Source organism: Mycteria americana, chromosome 1 (genome assembly GCF_035582795.1).
Source record: "Mycteria americana isolate JAX WOST 10 ecotype Jacksonville Zoo and Gardens chromosome 1, USCA_MyAme_1.0, whole genome shotgun sequence".
Lineage (NCBI taxonomy): Eukaryota > Metazoa > Chordata > Aves > Ciconiiformes > Ciconiidae > Mycteria > Mycteria americana.
In genome coordinates this window covers 193,059,499-193,084,857 of record NC_134365.1, presented here as the reverse complement: position 1 = coordinate 193,084,857, position 25,359 = coordinate 193,059,499, and the positions used below count along the sequence as shown (strand labels likewise).

Below are 25,359 nucleotides of genomic sequence, written 5' to 3'. Positions count from 1 at the left end.
AGTTTGGGGAACAACATTGCAGAAGTTGAACATGAGCCAGCACACCCTTGCAAAGGCTAGGCTGCAATAGCAGCCTCTGGAGCCAGCAAATCAGACTGTTCTGACCCTCTGCTCATACCTCCCACATCTGTCAGAGCAGATCAGGAATAGCACATCCCATTTCATATTCACCAGTACAAGAAAGGCAGTGACATACTGGAACAAGTCAAGCAGAGGGCAAGCAGGATGGACAGAGGAGAGAACTGGGTTTGTTCACCCATAACAGAAAGCTGAGGAGATGTTACTGCTGTCTGCAGTTACTTCATTCATGGGAAGGGATAGAACCAAGCTCTTGAGACACATACAGGGGCAGGACAAGAGTCAACAGCCACAACTTGGAACATGGGAAATTCCAACCAGGAAGGAAGAAGTGAAAAGTAGTTATAAGATAAAGGCTTGTGTGAAATCCCTGTCCTTGGAGATCTATAGATCTGAGCTAAGCTGTGTGAGCCTGCTCTAGCTGGGCCTGTTTTGCACAGCAGTTTGGACTACATGACCTCCAGCTACTTCCACTCACAATATCTAAATGACCCAGGCTCACTATCCTGCACCTAGAACTGCAAACAATTGGTGGAACACTTTCTGTCATTGAAGACAGGTTTCAACTGCCACACTTGAAGTACAGTGCTGACAGAAGCAGCTTCCAACTCTGTGGGAGTTTCCAACAGCCCAGTTCTTAAATACCAAGTAATTACACAGCAATAGCAAAACTTGAGTCCATGCATGTATGTCATAGTATGCCACTACCCTCAAGTACGTACCTGGAAGGTATGCAATCTCTCAGCTTTCCATAGCTAATAACTAGCTAATGGAGTAGGCAATGTCAATCCCCTTCTGCTCTTGGTTCCTAAGAATAAAAAGACTAAAGAAGCAACAGAACCAAAAAGCTAGCCTCAACATGCTTCACATCAAGGAAGGCTTGAACAGTTTTCACAGAAGAGCTGCACTGCTGAGAACAGCTGGAAGTAGAATAAGCATTGTCTGTGCATTACAGGTCTTAGCCTAGCTCAAGAGGGGTCAGTGAGCATTTACAGTATTAGCTCAAAAGAGCAAGTGCACAGATCAAACCCATCACATACAGGTATTAAGGCAAGCCTGGCTAACTGATCCCAGGCAGCTGGCATGCTCATGAGCTGGTGTGCCATCTCAGCCCTTTGTGGGAAGGTGCAGTGGCACAGAAGCACCTGTGCAGTCTTCAACCCCCACAGTCAGCTCCCAGGCCAGGTGTTGCTTAAAACCCTACATCATGGATTTCTGATGAACAGTGGTTCAACACCAAGACTTCTACTCAAAAAGTCTTAGTCTGCCTGTGCTACATTACTATTCTACCTCCAAATTCCTATATTCTACTGACCTGTGGAAAACCCTGATGCCGAGGGAAGATGTGTCAGATTTTTCCAGCAGTCTCCTGCAGACTGCTGGTCTCCACCCACCATCACATTAATGCTCTTGCTTAAAGACAGACAGTCATCTTAGATTAATAAAGTAGGGATTACCTGTATGTAGAGACAACTAAGGTCCAAAGGATCCAAGAGCTCATTAACATGACAAGACAGTCAGCTGACCCTGAATAACTCTTCAGAGTATTGCTCTGCACAACAGAACTTCATGTAAGTTTATTTGAGAAGTTGTATCTACACAGAAATACATTAAGTACATCAAAATGAGACTGCTTCACTTTACACTGAAGCAGCAAGACATTCTCCAGGAAAAGAGATTAATTTTATGTGTTTCCCTTCATTCAGCTTTCTCTTATGGTTCAACAAAGTTCACCTCCACAGCAAATGTCTCACTATAGACTTTCCATGTTTTAGACTTGTGAGGGTTATCCAGCTCATTCCTGGGAAGGTAGAGTCTGAAAGACAAAATTCAGTAGCATATCTTACAGCCTAAGACATGCTTTTCCTTTCAGCCAGCCAAGAGAACTTCAAGCTCAGCCCTGGAATATTAAATATAGCCCCAGATCTCAAATTCAGACAGACATCAGTCATGCATGCACAGAGCTTTGGATCTGAAGTAGTCTGAGAAACATACAATCAACCCAACGGGTTTCTGGGCTTCTCCCCCGCCCCCAAGCCCCACAACACAAGACCATTAGAATAAAATTAGTGTTACCTTCAGCTCAAGGCCTCCTGATGGGATGCAATGACAGGAATTTAATAACTGACCTTCCTAATAGCAAGGATTTGATTCAGTACTCAGTCAAGCTCATCAGGCATGTTGCCCACTTTTAATGCTTACCAAATTCATGGTCTAGTTATCACTTAATAGCACTTGCACATCAGCTGTGGCTGATTAGAGGCACAGAGATAGGAGCCCTGCCTTAGTAGGGGTTTCACTTCTGATCAGGCCTAGTCCACCTGAGGTCTGCCAGAAAGGGAGATAATCTCTACTAAATCATGTTTAAAAGAAGGTCTGGTGGGGCATCCTCCCTAGCCCCAGAGGAAACAAAGCACTGAGTGAAACTGTTGAGTGGCACTGTTGTAGGGCTATCAGACAGCAGGCATACATTTCTCCCGCCACTGGTTTGGTCTAACTAGATGTCTGCAACCAAGACTGCAAGGTGCATTGCTGGCCCAGCATATTAAGTTTAGAGTTATGAATGTAGACTCATGGCTACCTCTCCACATGCTCTGATGGGATCAATTAAATAAAAATTGTTTCCTTCCTATTCCAGTCACAGAGAGAATAGTCATTACATCTCATACATCAAGTTCACTGTTCCTCTAAATCTGTCAACTTTGGTAGACAGAAGAGAAGGATCTCCTGTCTCTGCATTTCTACATCACTCCTCTAGCAAGACAAACAAGCCCAACTTTTGCTGGCTGGAGCTCCACCAGGAGTTCTAGTCTGAACAAGAACAAACCACAGTAATTTCTAACTTTAACAAAAGCATGAGAAGCAGTAAGTTAAAGAGCCTTTCTTTGGGATCCCAAGCATCAGTACCTCTAGCTCTGGTCTTAATGTTTGCCTGCTAAGCTGCTGAATGAGTTCCAGCCTCTCAGTCAGCCATGCTATAGAGGATGGCAGAGTTGCCTTAGGTTTGAATAGTTAGCATTACCTTTTTGAATTCAAGTTCATTAACAACACTTAGAGTGCTGAGGAAAGAGTCCAATGGATTAAGTTGGTTAAGATAAAGAGCTCACATATGTTTAAAACACTTAGCACAGTGCAAGCATGTGCCAACTGCCTGCTCACAAGTTACAATTGAGAGGCAGAGACCAGTATGCGCACATAAGCTAAGATCAGCCAGCTATCTCAGCTTTCAGTACCATATTTAGGAACTTTCAACTCTGTTCAGACACCAGAAGTTAGGATGTGAAGGCAGTCTGTATGACCACTTACCTATTATTTTCAATAAATGAAGTGTTGAACCAGAAGAAAAATGGGCAGTCATCATAGCCTTTTGGGAGATCCTAAACACAAAGATCTTGTTTAAGGACCCCAGTAGACAATAGGACTTTTTTTTTCAGAGCACGAGTACCCACCTGTCCTCAGTAGTTTGGTTTACAAAGCTACAGTGCCAGAGTCAGTATGCTTGAAGACCCCCAACATCACACCCAGATCACTATTTTCACTGAAGTTATTTCAGGACTAGGTCACTCAAACTTACTTCATCATATTAAAAGACCCATGTTAGAAGCAGCAGGTACTCAACTAAGATGTCTTGGTTGTACTGTATGAACAGCCAGATGCCTCCCCTGCCTGCACAGGCTGATGTAGCAACATTTGCTGCATCACTCACTGCACAGAGGTGGATTAACAGCTGCTACAGTGGGGAGGAATACAGATTCTGCCCCACATAGCACAGCCAGCACCCAGCTGCAGTTTGCACTGCAGCCTCTCCTCATACTCAAGTGAGGGTCTTCATGTTGTTATACTTACAGAATGCGATTCAAATCTGACTTTCACATCACCACTTATAACAGGGCTGTCTTCCAAGCCAATGACTACAGAGTCACTTTCAGAATCAAAGAAGAGCTGGATAACAGAATAAAGTATTACTTTTATGAAGAGTTACTGCAGAAAGACAAGGGACCAATTCATGGCAATACCTAGCTACTCATTCATGGTATACAAATACAATAGCAGTGCTAAAATAATAGCTAACAATTTAAGCTACTCAGGTCAGAGTGAGCTATTGCATTTAATTGACTTCTAGGGAAATCTTTCACTATCTTACCACTACTTTTCCTGTGATTTAACAAAGCTTAGCTTTTTCATTCTCTCAGAATTTACAGCATCCATTTATTTAGATAGTTTTATGTCCGTATTCAACTTTTACAGGAAGACACTTTTGACCTATAAGTCAGTGTCAGCAGAGTCACAGAAGCTGAAAGCTATTTCACAGTACTCTCACCTTGCAGTTTCCTTGACTGGCACATACACATTCTAGTACAACTTGCTTCCTCACTATTATCTGCACCTTCATATCAGTTCCATTGCCTTTCCCAACTCCTAGGAAGAAAGAGTTGCATTATACCATAGTACATACATTAGCTTGAAACACAAGTGGTCATGAAAACCAAGTGCAATCCTATTCAAAAGTGCTTTCTCTCCAGAATGCCTTGCTATAGACTTTAGAGAACTCAAATCCTAAAGGTAGCTCAAGATTCAGTGGTTGAAAGCTGTATTTTGAAGTAGCAGTAAATCCTACTAGTGGAGCAGGAACAGGCTAATATAGAGTCTAGTTCCACTGACTGAACAAGAACAGCAGTTTGAAGTCCCCTTGAAAAAGTAGTGCTGAACTTCCAGCCTTTTATCAAAATTACCAGTACATATGTACAGAAACAGGTGTGTATATCAAGCAGAGAAACATTAGTGGATCCAGTTCCACATGTGGAGTTAATCTCACTTGAAAAGTGACTCCCCTCCCAAAACAGAGCTGGTTGTATGTGAGCCACCATTTGACCAGACACCCAGAAAGTGACAGAACACACAGGGCAATTGCACTCCAGAATGCTCTTCATTGTATTTTAACTGTGCCATTTGAATTCTCAAATCCCACTAAGTCTACATTCCTATCATGGGCTTAGCAAGAGAGACAGAGATCAGCTGCCTGTACTAGGAAACCATTACCAGATAGAGGAATGCCCAAATTCAAGAGTTCTTACCATGTATAGAGTGGATTTTGAGGTTTTTTATTTTGAGTTGTCTTTCTGGTGGGAGTTTCAAGTTATACTTGTTTTTCAGGATCTCATAATACCCAACATACCTACTCTGTAATGCAAAAAACCCAGACACATTATGCAGTTTTTGTACCCCACACAGACTAATTCCAGGATTAAACAGATCTTCTACACCAAGTTCTTAGCTCTCCCAAGTCCAAAACTAAGAAGAAAGTAGCCATTTGTTCTCTTTCCCCTCCCCAGTTCAAACAATCCTCTAGACAAATTCAACACCTACATTTTTAAGCAGTATTTAAACTTCATGTTCCAAGGGGAATTCTGTACTTTTGAGTTCAGCAAGAAGGTGAGGAGCTTTTATATTGTAGCTTTTTAAGGGGCAGATGTTTAAACATACAAGATACTTTCATTTTACAGAAGCACATTCTGAAGGACAGCTGTACTTCCATTCTATTTTATACCAGCAACTAAAGTACCTCTGTCACCAGTTTCATCTCACACCTGTGAATCTCACAGTACACAGTGAATCAAATGAGCAAAGCCCCAAACTGTGGTCTGAGGGAACAACTTGTTTAGTATTTCCTTGTGAATGCAGTCTCTAGAGAATGCATTCCTCCACCCAGCCACATCAAGGCCATAGCCCTCCCCAGGCCAGGCTGCAGGCTTCAGTGCATGCTTGATAAACAGCCCAATTGTCTTACAGGGTCATGCTCCTGTGAGGGTGGGCAAACACTACAACAGGTTGCCCAGAGAGGTTGGAGTCTCCATCTGTGGAGATATTCTAGACCTGACCGGACATGGCCCTAGGCAACCTGCTCAAACAGTGGGATTTGATTGAAAGCTCTCCTAATCTCAATAATTCTGTTATTTTAGGTACCATAATTCAGATTTGATGATATTATGCAGAGAAAGGCATAAGGAATGTGCTTGGACAAAGGGGAGGGGGAAGATGCAGTGCAACCCTACCAGTTGATAGTCTTCCAACCCTTAAAGAAAGAGTACAGGAAGTTCAGGAGTTAAGCATTAGTAGGAACCTACATCTCTGAAACAAGGCAGGGGAGGTGGGGTAGCATAAGCACTCACAAGGCTAGTATTGGTTTGGCTACTGTTACTGGACCTGCTCAAGCTTACCTGGGATGGAGTTTCAACTCCTTGAAATTTGGTACTTGTGCTTCTATCAGTTCTTCTCTCCCCAAAGTAGTCTAAACTTTCCTATGTAGGAAGACAATTTTGAGGGTTAATATATTCATCCCACCACTATTGCCTTTCCTGAGAAGGGGATAGTAAACTAGAATTATACCAGTCAATTCCAATAAGGGAATGCAAGTGAAAATATGCAATAGCTGCTTTGGTACCTTCTAAAGGAGGCTTTTAACTAGAATAAGAAAGTACTAATTAGAAGTCAGATACATTAAGTCTGTCATCCATAGAGTGCTAATAAAGCTCATTGAATGAGGAGAGCAATGTCTTTAAGCAATTGCTTTAGAACCATCTATATTTCTTGAGTGGTCTGCACAGACAAGCTGAACATTAGTTCAGATCTTCATAAACCAACCTCAGAGAAAAACAAGTGATTAAATGGATACACACTCTGGCCAGACTACCTTGAGCGACCTGTGCCTTCTGCAACCCAGGTCTACATATTGATATACCAGACCTGGGATACTAAAGCAGCACATGCATCTGTTATGGCTGTGACTTGCTGACCTCTCTCCCTTTCCCCAGAAGGGCTTCTTGCTGTAATGCTGGCAGTCAAGACAAGACAATTCTTGATACCTCAACACTACTTGGAGGGAGGTTGAGGAAAAAAATTGCACTTAGACAGTGACACAATCTTTAGTAGAGCATGCTCAGAAGCCACCTACAGTTTAAGAAGGTTGTTGCTCAAGATCCTAGGTCTGTTACACCTCAAAAAAGAGTGCCTCAAAGTTGGTATCCTGTTAAATTCTACTTTCCCAGTTCTTCCTGATCAAGAATAGTCTTCATCAGAAAGGAATTTACATAGTAGCAAGATTTGCAAGAACTTTTTTGTAAAACAGATTGTTCACAGTATCTTTTTCCACTATAGACTTTTTGCAGAGCATTAGTGCATTTCACCAATTAAGTAGGTTCTAAAGGGGCATTTTGAATACTAGAAGAATCAAAAAATAAACACCAGTTTTTACCTTTGCACTCTCAAACTGGTCACTGTCTATGAGCCAGGTACAGACCATTGTTCCAGTCCTGCCTGTATTAGAAGAGACAGGTTGAACTACAGGAGTTCAAAGGTATTTGGGATTTTGTGAAGATGAAGTTATAATTTTTTGAAATAGAAGAGATAACAGGAGATAAGTGACACTAGAGTAGTCAAGTGCCTGTATTTCTGGGAAGAAGGAGTTAGACACAAGATACTGCAGTTTGTTAACTTGTTCCTTGAAAGCAGCCCCCACATTTCTTTGTAGTATTCCTAGAGATATTAGGAAGCTGGCCAGCATCTGCATACTCCATTTAGCAGGGTACAGAGTCAAGTACATGCTACTAGATTAGGTTACAGACTGGCACTTACCAACACTCTAGGCCTCAAGAGTTGCTTCTCTGCTCCAACTTTTTTCCCCCAACCCTACTAAGAAGGCATCAAGACTACTAGCACAAAGACTCCAATATAATCTCAGTTTTGAATTTAAAGTCTCAGAGGTCAAGTCACCCCTCCCTACACTTGTTCTTCAAGCTGGTTTTGGCCTGCAGGCAGTTTCAATATTCAGTTTTGCAAAACCTTTTAAGCCATAATTCCAAGTGGGGGAAAGCCCTGTATGTTAAGTAACAACTTTAAGCCAAGTATTTGCTGTAGTAACAGCAGGTGGCTAAAGATGTGGCAGGTGTTTGCAGGGAAGTTTGGCTTATCTGCACAGCTATCTATACACTTCAACAGCTCCCACACTACTACAGGTTGTGGATAGCACCTGCAGGTCTGCTCATGTGCAGTAGCTTTGACTAGCCCATTCCCATAAGACTATATTGTACTCTATCACATAATACCTTGTGTATCAATTTAAGATCCAGCAGTACCTACAACATTCCACCCTACCCACCCCCTGCAAGAAATTAAAAAGCTCGAGGTATATTACAGTGCAGGATATTCCATGTGGGTGACTAAGGGAGCCAAAGCAGCAGCTTAACACTTCTGATGGTAGCAGTTTCAGTACCTCTCCATCCCCAGCCTCTCCTGGGAGGCTGCTGTCCCAGCAGTCAGAACAGCAGGAAGTTATTGAAGACCATTTTAAGAGATCAGATGCCAGCTTAGATTAAGAACCAATCTGGGCTACCTAGAAATGGGGTTGTGTAATACTAAACACAAAGCACTATACTGTTGCTAGTCATCACAGTGTCCACAGAATTTGTCAAGTTACACTCTAAACCTATCTCATGCCATGGCTCAAGGCCATACCTACATCAAAGAAGCCATGATAAGAATAACATGTAATTTGTAGCATACACAGATTACACGTGAGAATTCCTACCTTTGCCTCCTTTACAGTGAATTGCTATGATGTTCTTTTCATCTTGACTCATCCATTCACGGACACTGGCAGTGAATTTCAGCATGTCCCTAGGTAAGAGGAAAGTTATTGGATCAAAGCAAATGCCCACATAGAACTATCATGATTTATGTATTTCTTGACAAGACTCACTGTAGTGCTGGGACATTGTGGTCATCAATAAACATCCTTTCCACCCTGTAGTGGAAGTACTTGGGGTCATAGCCTTTTTCACCTACAAGGAAAGATCTGGAGTTACACCAGGAAAGGGATTAGACTTGCAACAAAGAAAGTGGCTTGTGACACACAACTGCTGGTCTGAGCATATACTAGTGTTTAAAGTACAGTAGTAAAAATAGACAGATCAAAGTGGAAAAACTATGAGGTAATTTGGCATTCGGTAATTTTGGTACAATATATTAGATGCTCAAAGTCAATAGCCACATTCAGGACAGGCAGTAGTCAGAGACAGCTGTATACTTTTGACAGACTTTAAATTCTTGGAGATGTAGTATTGCCAGCATCATACCTTGAAAAGATGTTTTTCTGTTTAACAGTATTTCAATACAGTCAGCAGCTAAACATACTTACTGCAGAGATTATAGACTTTATAGTGGTCTGCATGTTTGGTGTCCAAAAATCTTGCAACTTCCTAAAGCAATAACAAGATATTAATTCAGAGTAGTTAGTGCTCTACTCCTTATTTCTATTGCCACCTCATCTCCCACCCCGCAAGGGGGGTCAGCAACTGCCTTCACAAACAGCCCTCAGACAGCAAGCCTTTCCAGCCTGATAGCTCAGGTTCTTGTCTGCAATAAAAGTACTACTGTGACTGTCTTCCCTGCCCTACATATTTATGTTTCCACAATATCAGGCAGCATAGCTCTAAAGGGCAGTAATGCAGCACTTTTAAGCATCTTTATTTAGATGACTATACAGTTCTCACTCATACTATTATAGCCTGGGACAGAACTGACTTGGTTCTCTGAAGCATTCCCAAAGAACAGGAGCATCAGAGCACCAGTGTCTGCACACTGCAAGATACATCCCACTAGGCTTAGCTAAGAGACCACCACACAAGCAGTGCAGCACAGTGGAGACTACCATTTAGTCATTCCAACCAGCCAAGACAGCAGGACTAGGACTGACTTGACAATCTAGTCCACATGCAAATTAAGGGGAACCTAGAATTGAAACAGCATTCAGAAATAGTGAACTTGGTAGACAAGAGATTTTTTTACCTCTATAGGGTTCCTATAGAAAGACTGCTTCCCAGAAGATGGAAATGACATTGCAATAATGCGATCTGTGGAAAAGACAGCAATCAGAAGTAACAGGGGAACCCTCCCCACATGTAGGAACTACATGATTGAGAGCAAAATCATTATGAAACAGCTTATTTCTACCCTAATTATAAGAACCACCTACCCATTTTTGAGAGGTTTTCTTCTGCACTTAGTATAGCTAGAGCAGGAGAATAATGCTTCCTGAAGCATCAGCTACCATTAAGTGTCAGTCTCCATAGAATCACAGGAAAATACTACAAGTTAGTCACTAGTTTCTCAGCTCTGGTTCCCTAGGCCTCAGCAGAATTTCTATCACTATGTACAACCTCTCTCCCAGAAGGCTAATCCTTAGAATAGTGTCAGAGTCAGGAATCCATATTTCAAAATCCCACAGAAGAGGAGCAGGCTTTATTTGACTTCATACTTATTAGTCTAAAACATTGCCTGTATTTCATGTCAAGCACTTATTAACTGAATAACTAGCATTAGCAGGATGTAACATGCTGCAAAGTGTCATTTGCTTCTACAAACCAGTAACATAAGTGAGATCCAGATCAAAGCCATCTTTCATATAACGCCTTTTGTTTTCAGAGACCTGCCAAAAAAAAGAGTAGAGTTAGTCTTCCAAAGGAATGCCAAAGATCAACAAGTGTTGCCTGCTACTAGGAAAAACCAACCATCTAGACTCTGAAGTTAAGTCATGAGCAGCAGAGCCTCATTTTGCTATAGCAAAGTTTACAGCATTAGCCAAGAATAACATTTATTGTGTTAGCTTTTAGGGAGAAACTTCATACAGAATTTTTACCCTGAAGTATCAACGTTTATTCTAGTGGAAGGAACACTGCAGACTCTTTGCAGACTGCAGCATGAATCTGTCATTGCTGTTTGAGTGTTTGGGGGCTAAGGGAAGGAAGAAGAAAGTTAAGGGCAGCATAACCAAGACTGCTTATTCCTGAGCAAGAGGACAAACTTGAATCTTCAAGTACCACTTTGATGAAAATAAGAGGCATTTACAATGGATAGGGCTTCAACAGCTAGGTTGTTTTGTTTTTACCTGGAATGAGCAGCAGAAGCATTAAAACTCCCATCCTCCCCTACATGAGGGAAAACAGTTTATGTACCACACAAACTAGAAATTATCATTTGAGAAATTAATCATCATTATCATGGTGGAGTTGCAATCACTTTGATATGCTGGCCTTCCAGGTCAAGTTACTGCTTGCTCAAGCAAAGTTAAGAATTATTAGCTACATTGAAGTTGGAGGCAAAGCTCTGGTACTCTGTCAGGGACACTGAACAGACATGCTGCTTAGGCAATATTATCAGTTGCAGACCAACAGGCTGTGGGCAGTCTTGCTACTCAGCATTGATGGCTGCCTGGAGAAAGCTAGAGTTGGAAACAGTAACAGTAGCCTAGATATATATCAAGAAGCCAACTTACCATTCTCCTGGTCACCACTTCAAGTTGCTTCTTTTGTGAAGCCAGGCGAAATATTCTTATTAAGATGACAATTCTCAGAACTCGGAGGAGAGTAACCATTCTAGATGAGAGTCAGATTCACCATGAAAGAATATGAACACAAACTTAGATGCAAAACTTAAAGCTACTTAAAAGCTGTTTCAGCAACAGTTTAAAGCTTTGTTTCATACACTGAACTAGGATTTCTCAGGCTGATTTTGGAGAAAGAATACTAAGCTTGAAGAATACCATGGTTTTATTGAGTTTTTCAGGAGTACATGTTCTGAACAGCTAACAGAACTAATAAACCCCCTACTTACTTGAACAGACTTCCACAGGCACCTCTGCCCAGCCAGCAACAAACTCCCTTAACACTACCTATGCTATACCCAAACTCTTGTTCCCTTGAAGCTTGTTCTCAAGTGTAAGTAGCCACCTGAAAAACAGCTGAAAAGAGAAGCTAGGCAGGCTATATACACCATGCCTTAAGACACCTGAGAACAGATCAGTATAAACTCTGTGTTTAATCATTCAGCAACTTGAGCAGATGATTTGGTTTGAGGAACTTTGAACTGCTGTTGAACTTTGAAGCAGGCAAGATGCTTATGTGAGTGGTTCTATAGAAACAACTGAACAGGGGCAGCTGCTTTCACATACCCTTAGGGACTAGGGCAAACTAACATTCATTCCTTCAGGAGGTATGTGAGCATATACTTTTAAGGAGCACATGCACATATTTCAGGTCCTGATACACTTAGGCAAGAATCCTGGTGAACACCTACAGCAAGAGGGACAAATATTATTGAAATATTATCCCATCACCTCCAGTTGAAGACAATCTGCTCTCCACTGATGCAGAGCTTAAAGTCAGCAAGACAATGTTGTCCTGGACACCTGGAGGAAAGCTTCAGTTTTTCCCCCAGCTCCTTCTTAGTCCAGATCACCCTGCTGTTTTCAAACAGAGCTCCCTTGGAGCTAGCAGCCAAGGAGATGAACCAACACAGGAGTCAAGACTCCATAGCCCCTCTCCCCAGCCTGAACCACAACTGAGAAGCAGCTCTTTGAGATAAAAGCAGTTTGCATTCTGCCCTTTAGGAATGTAGCCAGCTAAGCATTAGCTCCCAGACTGGTACCCAGCTCTCATTCCTCAATGTCCTTTTACAGGTCAGACTTCAAGGAAGCAGCATGCCCAGCTAGACCAGATTAGAAATAAGAGACCATACCCCTCCATCAGGGCATGTTACCTCTGTGGACTGCCACCAAAATTTCACTTGTCATATATGCTCTCATCCACATAAAAGCTGCTCAGATTCTAATTATTCTGAGATGTATCAGATACTTTAAGACTGCTGTTTGCTTCTTGAGGAAGGTCTACAATGAAAAAAGTGATAAACCCCAGGTAGGCTACCAGGAATTAGTTGGATTGTGTGGACACAACTGGAGTGTTAGGTGGGAAAACCATCTCATCTCAAGATTTGGGATTTGGCCAAGTCTGAGGTATCATCCAGTGCCAGGCAGTAATATTTTGGTCAGAACAGGACTGAAGAGCCCTTAACAAGAGAAGCCTTACAGAGGGCCTCAATAATTGCATGGGTGAGATGGTAGGCCCCAGCTGAGTATCTGACAGCATCAGTATGAACTCCTTTTTATGTGACCCAAAAGCCTATTCTAAACCCCCATCAACTTCAGCAAGTCAGAACACAAGGAATTTGCACACACCTATCTACAACTGGATGGGTCAGTGCAGGATCAGACCTACTACTAACATAGCCTAGCAAAGACAGCAGTGCAGATTACTCTGTCACAGTGCTATTTCTCCTACCTTTAGCTGGATGCTGCCATCAGATGAAAGCTGCTTTAGAAAAGTGTGGCCTGAGAGATGGGAGGTAATCATTAAACTCAGATTAATGTTTAAAGATACCTAGAAGGAAACAGCCTTTTATGATTCTGAGGCTACAAAAGCTATTCTTTTGACAGTTCTACTTTTTGAAACCCAAGTTTAGCTGGCATTTGAAGAGACAACTAGTACTTCCACATGTTTGTCCAACTCTGGATTCTTCAATAACTAGACTTTGAGTTGGTTTCTTCTAGAATAGTGTTTCCCCCATTGTGCCCAGTAGCCAGTTGAATTGGGGAGGTGATTTTTTTAAAAAAAGTTCAACTTCTTTCCCTGGCTGATGCAAGGAAGTTTCACCAATTCAAACCTAGTGCAGATAGAACTATAACTCTAAGATTAGTTTGTCTCCATCAGGAATGGATTCTGCTTACAGGTTATCATCTGATCAAGCTATAGAAATCAGATCGAAATACTACTTGTTTATGTGCATAAGTTAATTCAGCATGTTTCCCCTCCCCAGGGCATGGCTGAAAAATCCAACATGTATTACCATAGGGCTTTTGGGAAAGCAAGGCAGAGGCAACAAAACAGTGTGGCAACTCTTTCTATTTCAAGATCCATTAGACTGAGATCCTCCCTCAGTTGTCTGTTCCATTTGCTATTATAATCCAGCTCTTCTTCCTGACTTTCTTCACTCTTCTCTTTATCAGGACTGCTTGAGTCAGATGCTTGAGGTATTTGATGGCCTCACTATTCACTTTTAGTTACCTCAACTGATATGTTTGGATCATCTCTGCCTTTGAGACAGGGACAGTCTACAATACAACTGTAGACCAAAGTTAGGTGTCTCTATCCTTCATTAGCCTGTACCATGAAATACTATCACAGCCATATTCATGATTTAGCATGCACACATCTAGCTTAGAGGTGCCCAAGAAAATTCTTAGAAGACTATCAAGAAGGGAGCTCACATTTAACGGCTGCCACACCATTCTTACCTTGGTATCTGATCTGCTGCAGCAAGGTCTGAGAAGGAGTACGTCATGTTAATTAACAGAGTGCCCACCACTATGAATGCATCCAAAATATTCAGTTTGGACCGGAAATAGTTCCTGAAGCTGAAACAAAGGAGAGTTTTAGACAGATGCCCATATGGATAGCAAAGATTGAAACACAGCTTCAGGAAGAGAACCACCTATACAGAACTACTTTAGATACAAGCTCTCCTGAAGTAGTTCTTAATACTAAGCAACTGAAGACTCACTAAGAAAGTAATCTTACACCTGGTCTACACACATAAGTCACAGCAAAGCTGATGCAGTTTCCAAGTGCTCACTTTTACCAAAAGCACTTTACAGATTATTCTATAGAAGAGTAACAGCCAATATACACAGCCAAGAAAAGATGTGGCCATTGTCTATGACCAGAAAATTAGCCTACAGGGCATCCATGTTCGTAATCCAAGCTTGGACTATTGCTTCCTTACTAGCCTGGGGGCTTGCCATACTGACTTAACTTTTACCCATGTCTTACCCTTCAACAAACACCCTCAGGAGAACATCAACGAGAAAGAAGAGTGCTATTGCCAGGGAAACGCCTTCAAGAATCTCTCTAACACCCTTCTTCTTCTCACTGATAGCCAGATCCACAATCACAACTATAATGTCCACAATGATAAGTACAACTCCAAATACCCTGCAAAAAGAAAAATACAGCTTGAGAGGTACAAATGAATTGCTGATGTTTGACTGAAGAGCAAAAGCCCAGATTCTTGTTTTAAGCTGTTCCAGCAAGAGTGTGTTCTCTTATACACAGATTGAGGCCTGCTTGTATAAGCAGCTGAAGGATTCAAATTGCATTTTTAAAGTGATCTGCACAGAGTACATGATCTATGTGGATCTGTACATTTGCCTCAGACACAGCAGTAGTTATTAACCCATAATTCCACAGCTACCTAGAAGTGGTGCAAACCTGAATGCTTTAAGGCACACAAGTGTTAGTGCTGTCTTTCAGCTTACTCACCTTCCCTCTCACTCATGACTTAGTGTAGTCCCTTAAAAATAACTCTTTAATGTCTTACCTTGTTTCAGCACCTAGACTGCATACAACTGACCAACTAGTTGTTCAAAGGCCTCGAGTAAGCCATTAAAGAGCTTTCATCCAAGTCAATAGCATTTACAGTTCTGACTTTCAGCTCTCCTTGGAGAATGTAATCATACCTGTTTAAAACTTCTTTCCCAATCAAAGTATTTTTCTCAAGTCACCCTTTCAGGGGGTGATAGGGGATTCAGTACTTCCCAAACAGAGTAGGCTGGAGTCACTATTGTTCAAGGAACTTTCCAAGTTCTTACACCAGAAATAAGGGCTATTTCTACCTTGCCCATATTACAAGCACAATCTTTTACCTGAATCCAAATGACATCACAAATGGGGAAATTTTTCTCCTAATTGCACTGCAAGAGAAGAGAATTGGCATCAAGACAAATGACATTTTGCTACTGATATTAGCCACAAGTGCATTGTTACATTCTTTTGTTCACATTCTTTTGGTTTGAGAGTTCTGTATAGTAGTGATTTCTTTAAGAGGGGATTATGCAGTTGCATTTATGAAGTATATAGGTTAAGACAGTACTTGAAAGCAATACTTTGACCACTTGTTAGAAGTAGTATTCATCAGTTACAGACCCCAGAAGTACAGCAGTATGTACTTATGCATAACACTATTCAGTGTCACAATTCCAGTGACACTCAAAGTCTGGCTTAATGCCCAGTTATAAGATTTAAGAAGTTGGCTTATATAATAGCTATTGGTCAAGAGGCAGATTAAAGGATAAACATATCTTAAGGTATCTTGTTCAAGATATGAGCTTATTAGGATTTTTTTTCCCCAGGCCTGGAAAAAGCTGCACTTGTTAGTAGCTCCACTACTGCTTTTGTGCTTTTGGAACAGAGGAAAACAAATCCCTCTTCTACCTTTAAAAGGAAATATTGGTTTAGCTTTCAGATTGAAGACTCAAGTGCCTTTTAAGAAAGTTAGTAACTGAAGCCAAGTTCTTCCAATTGTGAAAGTTACCTCCAGCCCTAGCAGGGTTCCAGCTCTTGTTTTCAGTTATGGAAGATTTGTTGCCCTCTGGTATGCTTTAAGCCTTCTGGTTTAAAGCTAGGCCTTTGTGTAACTATCTTACTAGCTCAAAGTTGCTTTAGGCTACACCAAGAACTAAAGTAGAAGCAATTATCTGCAAGCCCCAAGTTCTGACAGTTTGAGGTTTTTCAAGATTGCCAGTCTGTTAAGTAGTCTTGGGATTACTTAACTACTATAAGCACTGAGTCTTTTCTTAGACACTTAAAAGAAAACACCTTCTCCAAGTATATCACTAACAGTAGGACCTACCAAAAGGTTCTGTCATACTGACAAAAAGTACTGGTAGATTCCTTTTGTATCATTCACATATCTACCCTATCTTTCCTGTTATACACAGTTATACTACACTTCCCCTCCCCACCACCACTGTTACAGGAAGTCTGTCAGCTCAATAATGCATATTGCACCCCAGTGATCTTGTCTGAGCTACTTGTTTCCTCTAGGGTAACTTGAGCATTGCATTCCACCTGGTGCATATACTTAACACCTCAATAACTCTGTTTAAGACAAGGCTGGGTATCTTTGAAGTGATGAGGGAGCATTTTGCTGGGCTTACTGAATTAGCCCATACTTCTCATTAAGTTCAAAATAAGAAACAAGGTCTAGCTAGCAAACATCTGCACCCTTAAGCAGGAAGGAGATACTTAGGCTGTAGTACCCACTTTTCCCATGGAAGTCAAGGATGTAATAACAAGTCTTGTCTCAAAGGTAGCCTAGCATATAGGAGGTTCTCCTTGCATTCAGGACATCTAATATCTAAGGAAGTACTGCAATAATTACACTAACAGTTTGTTGGTCTGTCTTTGCCCAATCATATAATACAAATGTAGTAGGTACACCAAGACTTCAACTTCCACAGTCTAAGAACGAGTACCTTTACTAGGTGCACTAAAGACTGAAATATATACACAACACTCTAATTTGGCCTGCCAACATCTTAAAACAGTTAGAGAATGTGGTATGTTTGCTCACTTACTTAGCTTAAAGCCTTTGTGAAATGCATTTGTAAACATCAGCTTCTGAATTCTAGAAGTTTTGTCATGTTGTCACATAGAACTGAGATAACAGGCTTAATCTTACTGTTCTTGAGCTGCAGGAACAGAGAAACAAGTCTATTCACTTGTCACTGACTTGACTAAGTATGCTACAAGAGTAATCTGGTGAAAAGAGCTAAACGCTGTTAGAGAACAACTGCTTCAAGAACAGAGTTAATCACTAGCAAGTTCAGTTTACTCTTGACAAGGGCACAATGCTTATTATTTGCCTCAGATACTCATTCACCTCATTTTCTCACCAGCATTTGTTCTTCTGTGCTCTCCCAAACTCATTCCTTTGGGAAAGTTTAATCAATGCAGTTTGGACTACACATTCTCCATAATATGATGGACTTGTAGCTAGTTCTTGGGTTGAGCTTTCATCTCTAGAGGCATAAAGCAGCTTCCTGAACTTACTTGTCTTTATTATGTACTAGAACAAATGTCAATATCAAGCAATTTACTGGGCTTATCTCTACTTCAGCAAGCCAGTTGCCTTCTTATTTTTACTCAAAATTTCCACTTTTTGGGATAAGCAACACATCTAGTATATCATTAGCTTACTTGGAACAGCTGTCTGGTTCATTATCCTCATCACGACCATCATCAATCTTTACTGTGGGCTCTTCTGCTGCTGGAGAGCTGGCAAAGGAATAACACAAGTCACATACTGATACAGATATCAACTTTTCTCTGGAACAAGAAAGGGTAGCAATGTGCAAAGACTATTAGTTGTCAGCTGAGCAGTGAGCAGCAGCTAGGCCAGAGCACAGGCATAGTACCAGGGAAAGAAAGGCTTCCCATCTGTTGGCACAGCAGAACCCCTTGGCTTGTACTGACCAATTTCCCATTAGCAATCCATCTTTCAAAAGTTTCTCTTTTGGGGGAGGAAGGGAACAGATGTTTTCAGCAATAGGATAAAGGGCTTTGAAGTAGGGCATTCAAGAATCTGCTGACGACTTAATAGTCCAGTCCAGACTCTAGAAGCACTGGAAACATGCATATGCAAAATTGCTTCAGAGAGTCCAAAAGACATTAATGCTATTACAGTAAACTACTTGTTCAGAGAATTAATGTTTTCACCAGGAAAAGCCATAGCACAGAGATGTTTTTGTGCAGAGCAGGATACCAGACCGGAAACTGGAAGACTAGAGCAGCAGCAGCTGAGCTAGTGCTAGAACAGCATTTTTTGGGGGTAGTGGCTGCTTGCCATAACTTCCTTAAAAGGGTCTCTTTAGATCAAGTTTTTGTTTAGCCACCTGAGAAGCTTTGGAGTTCACATGATGACTTCAGAGAAAATAAAGTATAACATCCAAATCCAGGAGTTTCTAATTCAGCCTTCTCCACAGAAATACTGTGCTGCATAATAGCACAGCCATAGCGTTTGTTGTGGCTCTGTCATCACTGCTTCTTGGGCAGGGGCAACTACACACATATATTCAATATTGATGTTTCCATGCTGTTCTGAGGCAATCTAGCATGTTTGAAGCATTAGTGAAACAACTCAAGAGGATGCAAGTATTCTTCATCCTCCACAACAGACCCATGCACCAGCACTGCTTCTGCAGTGCAGGCTAACCCCCTTTTAAGCAAAAGGTTTAACGATGCATTTCCTACAGTGTCAGCAACTGGTACTGACAGTTCACCACCTGCGCTCAGTATCAGGCTGAAGAGAGGAATGATTCCCCTGCCCCCCCCCCAACAATTTTGGTATTTAAAGCTAGTTTTCCAGCTCCAGTATCTCCAGACACCAGTATCCTCACTTTGTTCCTAGAACTGAAGCAAAGCTCTAGTGATGAATGGCCATTCAGCTTTGCTTCCCAGCTACTCTTATGGGATATTCACTTGGGAGTTTCCACTTGATGTACAGCTGAAATACTTCACTCATTAAAGAAGGTCACTGCTGCAGCAGCAATTTTGCTGCAGGTCACTTGCTTATACTTGTAGACACATGAAGTACACCAAATGCCACCTTCTTATCCTCTACTGTGATTAAAAGAAGCCAAAATAAGAACGAGCAATAGTAGTGTTTTGGGTTAGGAAGCCAATCTTTGACATAAAAGGAAAACAGAAGCCAAGTCCAAGTACACTGTTTCCACTGTGCTCTCACACAAAAGTTGAGTTCTAGATAATGCTTTCCTCAGAGGGAGTTTGTTTTGCTGAGCACTCTGCACTTGTTGTCCTACTTGTTGTCCAAGCTGGAACAAGCTCTCTGCAACAAGCTACTACATCTAGTCTTTGACTACTGGGGTGGAAGAAAATGAGGATATACTAGAAGAACCTATTTCTTCCCCACACACTCTGAACTTCAGACTTGAGGCTTTTAAGGAGAGCACAGCAAGAGCATCTTGCTCTACAAGAGAGCTTGAGAGCATTTCTGGAGGCTAGAAGAGAACAGGCTTTACTGCCATGAGCTTATTATACCAGGGCTGGGTGCTCTGTACTTCTTAATTCTTAACTACTTGTAAGAAGACAACCACAACAACATATTTCTCTCAAAGATATCACTCCTCACAGACAACAGCATTTTAAGGAAGGGGAAGATACAAAGACTATATGCTATATAAGCTTCAAGCATTCCATCATTCTCTCTGTTACATTTAAAGCACTAAAAAACTCAAGACAGGACCACATACAGCATACTCCAATCCCATAATGCTGGTGCAGTTCATTTCACTCACCTGGACCCTTCTGTCAGCTCTGCCCCTTGTTCATACCTCACAGTCGTCATTTTGCCTGTTGTTGCTCTGCTGGTCTTAAGAGAAGCACATCTAGTTAAAGAGAGAGCAGTACGAGAAACAGCAAGTGCCAGCATCCTATAGCAGCCTCACACTCACATTACCAGAAGACAGTTGACAAAGCACAATCTTGTATCTATAAGCCTAGAGTGAGTCAGTGCACTCAGCGGTGTGATGAAGGTTTTTTTAACTATACCTACATTAACCTACATACCTACATCTAACTATACCTACTTTAACTATACCTAGGTTTTTTAACTATACCTAGTGACAATAACTTTAAAACAGCATCTTTACCTCACGATGAAGCATTTTCCTCTGCTTCAAGGTATGAAGCACACAAGAGCCCACCTGGCACCTCTGGAAGGGGCGCAGCCCCAGGCTGCTCCAGCAAGCAGGGGCTGGAAGCCGCGGGGAGCGGGTCCAAGGGCTGCCGGCACAGAGCAGCTCCTCCGGCGGGAGGCCCGCGCATCGTCCCCCTGCGTCTTTACTGCATTAGACCTGCCTCGGGCACAGCCTTGCGGTCCCGGGAAGGGAACCGGCTCCCACAGCGGCAGGCACGGCCCCGCCAGCAGCCTCCCGCTCCCCCGGAGAGGCGCCGGCATCGGCGAGCCGCCGGCACCCCTTCCCGGCAGAGGCCCCGCAGGCCGAGCCCCGGCCCGGCAACCACCACACGGAGCCTGCGGCTCCGCAGCCCCAGGGGGGACAGCCCGCGGCGGCCCCAGCCCCCCGGGAGCTCCCTCTGCCCCCACCGCCCTCACCTCAGCGCGGCCGCCCACCTCCGGCCGCCAGGCTCAAAGTCGAGCCCAGACACCCGCCCCCCGCGCACTCAGCGGAAAGTTGCGTTAAACTTCCTGAGGGCTGTTCTCCCGACCCTCCCGCCTTCCCTCCCTCCCCCGGCCGGGCTGCGGAGCCCCACTCACCTGCCGAGGCGAGGACAAGCCGCGGAGCGGGAACACGCCCCAGCCCCCCGCCGGGCCGCGGCTAAATGGTCCGGCGGCGCCGCACGGCTGCACCTGGGCCGGGGCCGGGCCGGGCCGGGCCGGGCCGGGCGGGCCCGCCCGCTGCCATGGCGACGGCCCCGCCGCCGCTCCCGACACCGCCCGTCCCCTGGCAGTCAGCAGCAGCGGGCGGTGGGCAGCGGGTGGGCAAGGGGCCCCGCGGCGGCCCCAGGCGCCTCTCGGGGCCCGCCGGGCCGGCAGCCGGGCCAGGGCCTGCCCGTCACCCCGGGATCACGCCGTCCCGAGCCCGCACAGGTCCGCAGGAGCGCGGAGGCCGTCAGCCATCCCGCCCCAGCAGTGCCTGCCGCCTTCTCCCGAGCCTCGGCCGTTCGGGTTTTGTAGACTTTGCTGCCGCACTTTGATGCCTCTTAATACATTTCCCGTGGGATGGCGGCTTTTGGGGGCTACGATCGGGACAGGGTTGGTGCAGGTAGGCCGCGGGCTGCGGGCCAGTCAGGCCCCCACGGCCTGTGACAGCGGCTGCCTCCATCCAGGGCAGAGACGCGTAACATTGAGCACTTACGTTTTTCACATAACATTGAGCACTTATGTTTTTGCAGAATCGGAGCCTGCAGGGCGGAATACGCCGTGTTACCCTGTGCTCTGCGGAGGCTTCACGCCTGCTTCATCGCTTGCGACGAAGCGCGAAGTCAAGCGACAAGCAGTCTGAGCATGAGCGTCATACGGCGGAACAGTGCTGCTGCTGAGGCCAGGGCTGCGCTGGAAAGGGTTTCTGCGGCACGGTCGGCAGCAGAGGGAGCTCAAAGCGAGCTTTTGGGGGCCGCTCCCAGGGCTGCTGGGGCTTGGTCGGGGTAGGTGGCCGTTAACCGATGGCAGGAGCCTTTCCGTGTGCGTCTTGCCCAGAAGAAATGAAATCTTTAAGATGAATGGTGAGAATAGGGAGCATTTCTGGGCAGCAGACTAAATAGAAAGTTTCCCTTTCAAGTCTTTCATATATATATATGGGTAAGTAGCTAGTACAGACAGTGGTGGCAAGTAATGAGCTAAATATGTTTGGTATATTCAGATAATTATGTATTCAAGAAGCAGCTAAACATGGATGGAAACTAAGCTGGATGATGAGAAGAAACATTCGATTACTTTGCTCTTCGTTCTGAAAAAAAGTTTACATGTGCAGGTTATTTAGTACAGGCTTGATCCTGTGGACCATGTGGGTATCCTGTGAGTTACTCTCAGTGGGAGCTTATGCCTGTGGAGCAGCTCCATGGGGAGGACCACGTGGGAGAAGAGTGTAGAAATACAGAAGTCTGGTTTCCCCTGTACAGGGCTCTGAAAGCACCAAGGTGTGAAGGCAGTTTGGGTATTGAAGTGGACTTTTCACAGAACAACCTGTAACAACCAGTCAAAGGAGAGGCTGGAGGCTGGGAGGCTTCCAGTTTGGCACTCAGACTGAATGGCAGGGCCATAAATGAACGAGCTTGCTAGAGGTTGCAGATGCACTTGAAAAGGAAAAACAGTCCTTCTCATTTTTCATCAAACATGTAGACACTGCTTTGCCAGTGATAACACCGTAACTGTTCCTTTCAATGTTGCTAATCTTAGAGCATTGGTGATGCTGTAGAAGATTTGCCAGCTCTCATGCGTCATCATGAGTTTCCTAGTGGTTGATCTATTTTCTTAAAACCCTAATGTCTGGAGTCAGATGACTAAAATAAAAACACCGCTTTTTTTTATTAATAAAATCAAATTTCTAGCTCTCAGCTGGTGGAGAAAAGCATGGGAACAAGATCCAAGGTTCATAAAGCTAAAAATAAAAAGGAAACATTGAAAATATTCTGTTTTTTAAATTCAAGACTTGTAATTCATTATATTTTGCTGGTTAACTCATGATACTGACATTTAAAAACCCCTCAGAATCCAGTTCTGATCCCTTGACAATTATTCATCAGTGTAAAATAGCAGAATTGTCAACAAAATGCAGAAAAGATTGAAATGTTCAGTGAATAATCCAGTTACATACTGGGTAGAGAGCAGGATGAAGTATGCATATCTCAGAGGGGTGATGACATACTTTACATTCCAAAAATAACAGAGAGGGTGGTAAACAGAATCTCTTAACTTGACAGATTTTAAAATTGGTAGGTATGGCTCATTTATATGTGATACTCTTAAGAGAGATGACCAAGAGAAATAATTTTATTTTTATTAAGTCTTGGGATAGCAGAAATATGGAGATAAGTGGGGAAAAAAACAATTCTCTGCCAATACTAAAAGCAGGTAGATCAGATGACCTGATGATGATAGATCTTTCAGCTTGGCTTTGCTCCCAGACGAAATGAGAGCAGAGTAGATAGAGGCTTCAACTAATAAAATATTAAAGAAGCTTAGTGATAGTAATAATAACAATAATAATTAATGCCAATCAACATGGGATTAGGGAAAATAATTCCTGTCAAACTAATTTATATTTCTAAAATAAGATTACAGGTTTTACTGATAAAAGTATTTTGTTGCTTCTGTAAGCAACTGTCTGGCTAGAAAATCACATTTGATTAAAAAGGTAGAAGAATGTAAACTCAATCTGGTTCACATTGGTGAAAACACAGCACACTAGTCTTAAAATAACTAAAAGGAGAACCATCCTTAAGCAGTTCCTTTCCAGAGAGGTTCTGCAGGGACTGGGTGTTGTCTTATGCTGTTTAATGTTGTGTTGTGTTGTTTTGTTTTAAACCATGCCCTGGATAAAATCCCGAGTGATGAAGTTTGTAGCTGACACAGAGGTTGGAAAAGTGGTCGGATAGAAGAAGAACAGCTGCCTAGCGCTGAGTAAATTGTAACATCTGGTAAGTGCAGATGAGCGAGCAACGTGCATTTCCATACATCCACTGTCAATCTCAGAACAAAGGACCTCAGGATGGTGCTTTTCAGCCCTGAAGGACCATGCAACATCTTTAAAAGAAATCCTTGGTTTACTTACAGTCCTACTGACTGTCACTGAGAGGCACTTGCCACCTGCATGGGGTATGTGTATACATGTAAAAAAACTGGCAAGCATTTCTTAACTAAGTTCTCATGTGTTGCAAATTACAATCATCCTGACTGCAGGGAGTAACACCATGGCAGGTCAGTCTTGGAGCATCAGTGACTGTGTTATGAAAACAGGGAACTCTGAAAAGTCCTGAGGCAGCGGTAGGGAGTAGCCAGCTGCAGGTGACTGTGGCATGTGGCTCTGTGGCAAAAGGAATAACAAGATCCTCGGATCCACAAGCAGAAAAGATGTTGGGTTGAAAATACTGCTTGAGCTCTTTACTTGGCTCCTGTGTGCTCTCAGGTTTCCAGTCCTGATAACCACAACTCCAGAAGAAAGAGGGAAGAGCCATGATGTGAGTAAAAGGCTGTGAAGTGCAACTCATCACACCTGGGTCAAGGAGCTCAAAGATGTCTGTCTTCTGAAAGAAAAGGTAAGGAGTGACTTAATCACAATCAGTCAGGGCTGGATCTGGAAAAAGGTCTAGGTGCCCAAAAAGGGGTGTAAGCAGACTTAAAGCTTCAAAATTTAGATATAGAAAGGTACTTGTTCAGCAGCTGCCTAACCCTAGAGGCAATTAAATTGATTGGGCACCTCTCTGTTGGGCTGCAGAGATCCCCCCAGAACCTGCAGTTCTGCTCCTGTGCGTGCCCTGGACTGTCCTGGCCACATATCTCTGCTGCTTGTCCCTGCCTAGGGTGGATCAGGATCCCAAATCTAGGCAGAGGAGTATTGCAGTCCCTGGAGCCCCCTCAACAAGCCCAGTGAGACCACCTCCACCACACACTGCCATACACCACCCACAGTTCTTCTCACCTCTATGTACATGTTCTGCATTAAACAACCCTGAATGAAATCACCCCAGGAGCAGAACTTGTTCCTGCGCTTCCTCCCTCCCCATGCCAGCCGAGTGCTCGTCCCTCAGGATGTGCTCATGCTGTGGTGCCCAGCCGTGCCCAGGACAAACTCCATGCAACCCCCCGCTCTGTGACCCTGCCGGCTTTCCCCCAGCATGTACGCCTGCAGCCAAAGCAGCTACAGGGGCTTGGGTTCCCAGGCAGGGGCAGGCACACTGCTTGTATGTACTTGGACTTAGCCTTAAGCAGGGAAAAAGACATTTGGCAGCAGAGGGCTCTTCCCCTTCACAGAGTAAGGCATCATGAGATTAAAAGGCTGCAGGATGAGACTTGGCA

At 43.4% G+C, this 25,359-nt stretch overlaps 1 protein-coding gene across 9 annotated transcripts; it reads right to left on the bottom strand.

Moving 5' to 3' along the window:
* Positions 1-1,637: 1,637 nt before the first annotated feature.
* LOC142403882 (phosphatidylinositol 3,4,5-trisphosphate 3-phosphatase TPTE2-like) lies at positions 1,638-21,207 on the bottom strand. 9 transcript variants are annotated; one of them, XM_075490214.1, is made up of 19 exons: positions 21,100-21,207; positions 20,120-20,193; positions 18,003-18,080; positions 15,668-15,715; positions 14,796-14,957; positions 14,261-14,380; positions 11,408-11,507; positions 10,498-10,561; positions 9,922-9,986; positions 9,272-9,332; positions 8,834-8,915; positions 8,663-8,751; positions 7,331-7,392; positions 6,297-6,377; positions 5,154-5,259; positions 4,400-4,497; positions 3,925-4,020; positions 3,385-3,455; positions 1,638-1,894 (listed from the first exon to the last, which is right to left on the bottom strand). In XM_075490214.1, exons 2-19 carry the CDS (start codon positions 20,167-20,169, stop codon positions 1,792-1,794), a joined length of 1,536 nt encoding a protein of 511 aa, XP_075346329.1. In that variant the 5' UTR covers positions 20,170-20,193; positions 21,100-21,207; the 3' UTR covers positions 1,638-1,791. The 9 variants fall into 9 exon arrangements, with proteins under 9 accessions (XP_075346329.1, XP_075346360.1, XP_075346307.1 ...); XM_075490245.1 differs by having other exon boundaries at positions 20,120-20,185; positions 21,100-21,198; XM_075490192.1 differs by lacking the exon at positions 21,100-21,207 and adding an exon at positions 20,938-21,031.
* Between the last annotated feature and the right edge of the window lie 4,152 nt (positions 21,208-25,359).

What these genes read in the sequence shown, in the direction of transcription:
- LOC142403882 (XM_075490184.1), bottom strand. An exon ending in GGATCTCACTTATGTTACTG is followed by an intron (nt 9,987 to 10,497) that starts GTTTGTAGAAGC and finishes TCTTTTCCACAG; the next exon opens with ATCGCATTATTGCAATGTCA. An exon ending in GAGTTGAAACTCCATCCCAG is followed by an intron (nt 5,260 to 6,296) that starts GTAAGCTTGAGC and finishes TTTGCATTACAG; the next exon opens with AGTAGGTATGTTGGGTATTA.